Raw genomic sequence first — 6,908 nt, forward strand, 5'->3', positions numbered from 1 at the left:
AAAGTTCTACTTCATGCTGTGGGTTCGAGAGTCGTGACACCGGTGTCATTATTAAGACACAACCGCGATGCTCGTCCTTCAGATGGGACACAAAGCCGTGGTCCCGTGTGTTGTTTACTTACGTAAAATAACAGTAAACAGAAGGGGTTCGCCCCCGGTGTCCCTGGTCCGATTGGCACCAAATTGCGCCACAGCACTCTGTAAAACATTACACGGTGCTTTCAAAGACTTCCACATAAAAATAGCCCCACACCTTGCAGGAAATACCGTATGTTACAGCGCCAGGAGCGCCACTGAGTGACGGACATGCGCGCAATAATATAACATTATGCTTAACGATGACAATATGAGACTTTGGAACGCTAGGTGGCAGCAGACTTTACCAGATAAATGTCCACTATTTACGTAGTTCTAAGCATGCGCATATTACCGAGAAAAAACATTGATTTTACATTGATTTTTTCGACTTTCACAGTTCGATATCAACTGGTGCCACTGATCTTTTGCAGCACACAAATCGCCCCATGACGATTCTTTTGGCCACCTGACGAAAAGACTCATTAAAAAGACAGTAGATGAACACATTAAACATACTATTACTTATTGTCAACCATACTACTACCCATTCAAATATTGGGGGAGGGGTAACGCCCATCGATGTTGTAACTACATACGTGACAAAATTCGGTGTGTAGCAGATGGCAAAAATTACAGTGACAATGATGAATGTTTTCAACATCTTTTCTTGATCCGCTTGTGCTTTTTTCTGACGGTTACGGTTCAGTTGTAGATCTTGCCGTTTACTGACTTTGATGATGCGATAGTAGACAAAAAACATGATCGTCACAGGAGCTATGTCACCAAAAATGAGGATCAGAATATCACCAATTGCAGAGCTGTGTTCTAGAAGACATCCAGCTGGAGCTTTTAGGAAAACACTTTTTACTCCAAAGATTAGCTTGATTCCAATTGGCAAACAAAATGAAAAGCACGATGCAAAAACTACAAGCATGATGAAGCGACGTCGGGTACACCATATTGGGAACTTATACGGCCGTGTGACGGCGATATACCGTTCAATGTTAAGAAACAAAACAGACAGAATTGACATCACGAAAGATGCACATGTAACTACAGTAACAACTTCGCAAACGAACTGTCCGTAGACCCATTGTTCTCTGGCTGATGGCACGACACTGAGCATTGAAATGATCCCAACTGTTAAGTCATACAACGAGAGAGTAGTCATCAGAACCTTAGTACTGTCGGCCAAAGTTGAGACACCACGCACCACAGCAATCGAGAGAATATTCCCCGAAATGATCAGCAAACCAATGATAACGATGAAAAATGTACGGATAACAATAAACGATTCAGGCAAACCCGAAGGGGCTGTAGTTGTCGTGGTATTCATTGTTTCTCTACTTATCGTTCAACAGTCAAAAGCTAAACACGTTCATCAACAGACAGGTCTTCAACAGGCTGGTCTTCAGCTATTATATGCTCGCCAGAAGACGATCAGAGCATACTGATCGAAACGTCGACTTGAAACCAACGGTTCTTTTCAGAACCATCCCAACTCATTTTAGAGATTATCATTACATGGTGTTACCACAACTCTTTCTATTATCGTATTTCCACCATGCAAAGTTTCAAATCATACTAATGCAAAGTTGCAAAGCACGGCTTGTCATCAGATGTTCGTTGTTCGCAGTTCGATACGACATTAGTGTGCTCAGTGTCTTGATATACCAACTAGTATGTATTTCTTCCAAAGTAGGTCCATACATTAACATGCTGTCCAGTACATATCAAAAGGACTGCCATTTTCATCGCTACTATTATAACAAGTTTCCGTTCACCGTTTGATGTCTTTGAATTCCTCTCAAAGGTTTTCCCCTTGTCTGAACAAAAACGACAAGACACTGTAGTTTAGAGCAAATTTGAGCGTGCACAATGGTTTAATTAAAGGTCGGCTATTTTTAATAGCAGCCAAACTGGTTGACTTTTAGTTGACTACTGTAGTCGACCATTAGAACCAGCCTCATGACCATGCTTTCTTTCCTGACTGGTAGCCAATTGTTTCTTGCTAACCGTGTAGAGCGCAGAAGGGAACTCCAATAGACCCATACAAATACTCCTTCTACCCTCGATCCATCCGACTATGGAACCAGTTTTTATCGTATATTATCAGTTTTGTTGTCTTGTCGCCACCATAACTTGACCTTACAGGCACTTTGCCTGTGACGTCACTTCTGTACCCTCCTTTTGGTATAACTATAATAGCTGAACAATATTAAGGATTTCACCATTGAAGATTGAAAACAGCAAAAATATCGTGGGGCATTGGAAATGTTGAATGCCAAACTGATGGTGACTAGACTACTTAATAGTCGTATAAAAATGGTTCAATATTCACCACTTACTCAAAATTCAAAGGAAACTGTCAAAGCATGACTGTTTGAATAGTCATAGTTATTTATGTATTGGTTTAGTAAAAACATTAGCGGAAATGTAGCAAACGAACCATAGCATCGTTGCCAGGCAACCAAATGAAACACATTATTTTGCAGTAACAAGGGTGTACTGGGTTGGCTGTGCTCATTTATGACTATCAATGGTTGGTTAATTATCATTTTACAGTATTTATATGAGTTGTCCTTTTTGATGTTTTTTCCCCTTGTCCACCGATTGACTTCTTCTATTGCCATTCAATAGTGAAAGACGCATTCATTTAATTAGCCACCGTATTATTTTGATTTAATTATTTTCTTACAATAATGTTCTGCTTTTGAGAGTCAGAGTTCACAAATACTGCCAATGCAAAAACTGGGGTGTTAAAATGTATACTGTTGGTGTGGTCATATATCAGATACCGAAGACAGAATCAAAATTTACAACATAGGCAGTGGACACTAGTGGTAATTACTCAAAATAACTATTATCATAAAACCTTTCTTGATAACGAGTTGTGGGGATAGGTTGATAGTATAAAACATTGTGAGAAACTGCTCCCTCTGAAGTGTTGTAGTTGTCGAGAAAGAGGTAATTTTCAACGAATTTGATTACGAGACCTCAGATTTAGAATTTGAGGTCTCGAAATCAAGCATCTGAAAGCACACAACTTCGTGTGACAAGGGTGTTTTTTTGTTCTCTTTCATATAGTTATCTCGCAACTCTGATGACGAATTAAGCTTAAATTTTCACAGGTTTGTTATTTTATGCATGTTGATATACGCCAAGTGTGAAGACTGGTCTTTGACAATTACCAATTAGTGTCCATTGTGTTTAAGATGTACAATTGTATTCAATTATAATTCAATTTCAATTGGCGCGACCGATCTGTTGCAACAAGGAAATCTCTCTAAGAGGATTTTCTTAGCTGTTTGACGAAACACCTTATTGAAGAGGCAGTAGATGATGACATTGAACATGCTGTTGCTGACCACCAACCACAAAAAAAGAAAACTAAGCGAACCTGGAGCAGATACTCCTAATGACTTTAAGGTTCTCAAGGTTAGATGTGGTGTGTAACATCCAGCAAATGTCAACGTAACAACAAGGAATGTCTTGAGAGCTTTGTTGTCATGATTATTGTTTGCCTCATTGTTGCCATTTTGATTCAGTCGCTGTTCATGTTGGCGACTGATTTTAATCAAACGATAGTAAATATATGACATTGATATTGTTGGAAATATATCCGCAGAAACTAGGATCAAAATATGAATTGTAAAAGGGGCTTCATCAAAATCACACAGTTGTAGTATTTCATCAAATTTTGCAAGTACATTGGATGCAACAACGATTAAAAAACTTAAACAAACACTGATTATTGTCTGGAAAAGCACAGCCATTATAACCCGAAATCTGGTGCACCACAAAGTTAACTTGTAGGGTCGGGTAACAGCTATAAACCGTTCAATGTTAAGACTAACAATCGAAAATATCGACATTGGAAAACACATCGTGATTAATAAATTGACCAGATCGCATCCCACAACATCAAAAGGCCAGCCGTCCAGAGCCGATGCAATAGTACTGAGTAATGCAAGAAATCCAACCAGGAGATCGAATACAGCCAGTGATGTCATCAGAACCTTGGTGCTGTCAGCTAAGTTGGTTACACGGCGTGTCACGGCAATTGAAAGAATATTCCCAGATATAATCAGCAGTGCAATGATGGCGATGAAACAAGTACGGAGTGCGATGAGGACTGGGGACAGACCCACAGAGTCTGCGGATGTAGTGTTCATATTCCCAACGGACATCTTCGTTGGTTGTCTTCAAATCCAATCTTCAGGATTTCCGAATTAGTTCTAAACCTGTCATATACGGAGGGCAATGGAGATATCAGACCCGACTGGACTGTGAATGTGGAGTTAGATCATGTCGAATGATCGTTGTTTTTACAAAATAATATTCAATCTTCAGCAATATCACAAAACCTAGAATGTTTCCGACAGTATCAATGAGTTAGCAGTAACACTTATCAATCATTCATGGGCTTTCGTCGAGTAGGCCTACGAGAACAAAAATTGTCATGGAATAAATAAATAACCACTCTTCATAAACAAAGAGGATCAGGCTAGAGTGGGCTCTGTCGACTGTTTTGATTTTAGCCCGATAAAGACACACCTTTAAGAATCCAGATTGTCCGCCTCAATAGAACTTGAGCTCAGCCCATCAGGTCGAGGCCACACACATCTCTCAAATTCAGTTAAAATACCAAGTGAAAACAACTATCTCAGTAGCAGGCAAACTGATCAATGACATAAACGAATGAAGTATAGTGACTTTACTATGCTAGTTTCGACAGAACTTTTGTGCAGGCAGCTGTCACTTCCGACAGTATCTCATAGTTAAAGTAACATCAGTTCCAATGCCTTTCCAAGAGTAGCCTACTACGTGTCCACACAAGTTCTCATGAGCATCAACTGTTCCAAGATTAACCTGCTAGGATTTACTCTGAGCAATGTGTTCCAGAATAGCCTGATGAAGACATAGCTTGTGACGAATCTATAGTCTAGATTACTCGCAGTAGAATAGTGAGAGCAGTGCTTTAGGGTCGAGGATACACACATCTCTCAAACTCTGTTAGAACATGGAGGTAGAATACCAAGTGAACACTCTATCTCAACAGCGGGCAGACTGATCAATGGCACATAAGCGACCAAACGAGACCAAATATTGACAGAACTTATGTACAGTCACTGTCACTTACAATAAATAAGCCGATGGATTAATCAACTTACCATTAGGCTCTTATTTACCAGCTCTCTGTGAAAGCTATTAGCATCGTCATTCAAAGAGAGACTCATAGCGAAGCCCACAATAATCTGTGTCAGTATTGTTGACATTGCGTATCAGTAAGTGGATGATATTAATTAGACTGGGCCCAAATTCATAGAGCTGCTTAAAGACAGTGGACACTATTGGTAATTGGCAAAGACTAGCCTTCACAGTTGGTGTATCTTAACATAAGCATAAAATAACAAACCTGTGAAAATTTGAGCTCAATCGGTCATCGAACTTGCGAGATAATAATGAAAGAAAAAACACCCCTGTCACAAGAAGTTTTGTGCGTTTAGATGGTTGATTTCGAGACCTCAAGTTCTAAATCTGAGGTCTCGAAATCAAAATCGTGGGAAATTAGTTCTTTCTCGAAAACTATGGCACTTCAGAGGGAGCCGTTTCTCACAATGTTTTATACCATCAACCTCTCCCCATAATACTCATCACCAAGAAAGGTTTTATGCTAATAATTATTTTGAGTAATTACCAATAGTGTCCACCGCCTTTAAAGCCGAAAATATTGCTAAACAAATTACTGCTTAGCAAAAATGAACACGATACCAGTCACAAATTGTACATGTGGCATGGTATAGTTTGGCTGGAAGACATAATATTCTGGTAAGCATTATTTTGTTGTGCTTAGCTATTTCTTGTGCTTAAGCAGCTCAATGAAAATGGGCCCTGGTCCTTATCCGCAATGATAATGACGGGTACGCTTTTACAGCAGATTCAGTTGGATACAATGATTTCATTGGACAAACGTGCAGTGACGTAAGCTTTCTGTATATGTGTTTTGATTGGTCGGAGTTGATGTAGGTGCAGCTGACAAACGTCACCCCGGACCAATCAAAACACCGATATGGAAAACTTACTTTCGGTCGTCTGCATGCAGTGTACAGTAGGTTGCATTTTGCCCAAGAAAGATTGAGACCGCACTTGCATTCACCATAGACCTTATCGTAAAATACTAGGTAGGTGCGCACAAGGCGTGGAGTGAGGTGCATGCTGATCCAGCTAGCGATCAAGTTTGAACGCCAGCTAGACCAGCATGCACCTCATTCAACAGTTAGCGCTTGCGCAATGGGTATTTGCGAAAAGGTCTATACTCTACGTACAGATCTTTTTACTGCAACGTCACTTCTCTCCCGAGGCTTTTCCAAAAAAAGGTTGAAAACTATTGGAGGAGGCTGTGAATGCAAAGCAAAAAACAGCATGCAGACTAATGAATAGCATAGACGACAGGCAATTTATGTAAAAAAAAACAGCCACTTTCAAGAACGACTTGATGGATTAATATTTTTTACATTAGGGGTGTGTTACCAGTTCATTGTGAAAGCCATTAGCAATGTCAGTCAAAAAGAGAACCTAGTTGCACCTGGCAGTAATTAAAGCCAGGAGCTGTATTAAGTATCAATCTATAGTTGATATTATTCTGTGCTACTGTATGGTAACACTCAGTGATTGACAGCGTGAGTTATTGGGAATAACGAAAAGAAACGACAAGAATTGAAGGCAATAGCCAATAATTGCTGTAAGAATAATGTTTCCCCTGTCGAGTAAAACCACGTATTAACCCTCTAGTCCCTGCACCGCCCGAGTTTCTGAAAACCAATTTT

The 6,908-nt window shown here is 39.8% G+C and overlaps 1 protein-coding gene across 1 annotated transcript; it reads right to left on the reverse strand.

Annotated features, from left to right (window-relative positions):
* Positions 1-378: 378 nt before the first annotated feature.
* On the reverse strand, positions 379-1,491 carry LOC117296874 (octopamine receptor Oamb-like). The gene has a single exon (XM_033779970.1). It carries the CDS (start codon positions 1,412-1,414, stop codon positions 470-472), a length of 945 nt encoding a protein of 314 aa, XP_033635861.1. The 5' UTR covers positions 1,415-1,491; the 3' UTR covers positions 379-469.
* Between the last annotated feature and the right edge of the window lie 5,417 nt (positions 1,492-6,908).

The sequence above is a fragment of the Asterias rubens genome, chromosome 11, assembly GCF_902459465.1.
Source record: "Asterias rubens chromosome 11, eAstRub1.3, whole genome shotgun sequence".
Lineage (NCBI taxonomy): Eukaryota > Metazoa > Echinodermata > Asteroidea > Forcipulatida > Asteriidae > Asterias > Asterias rubens.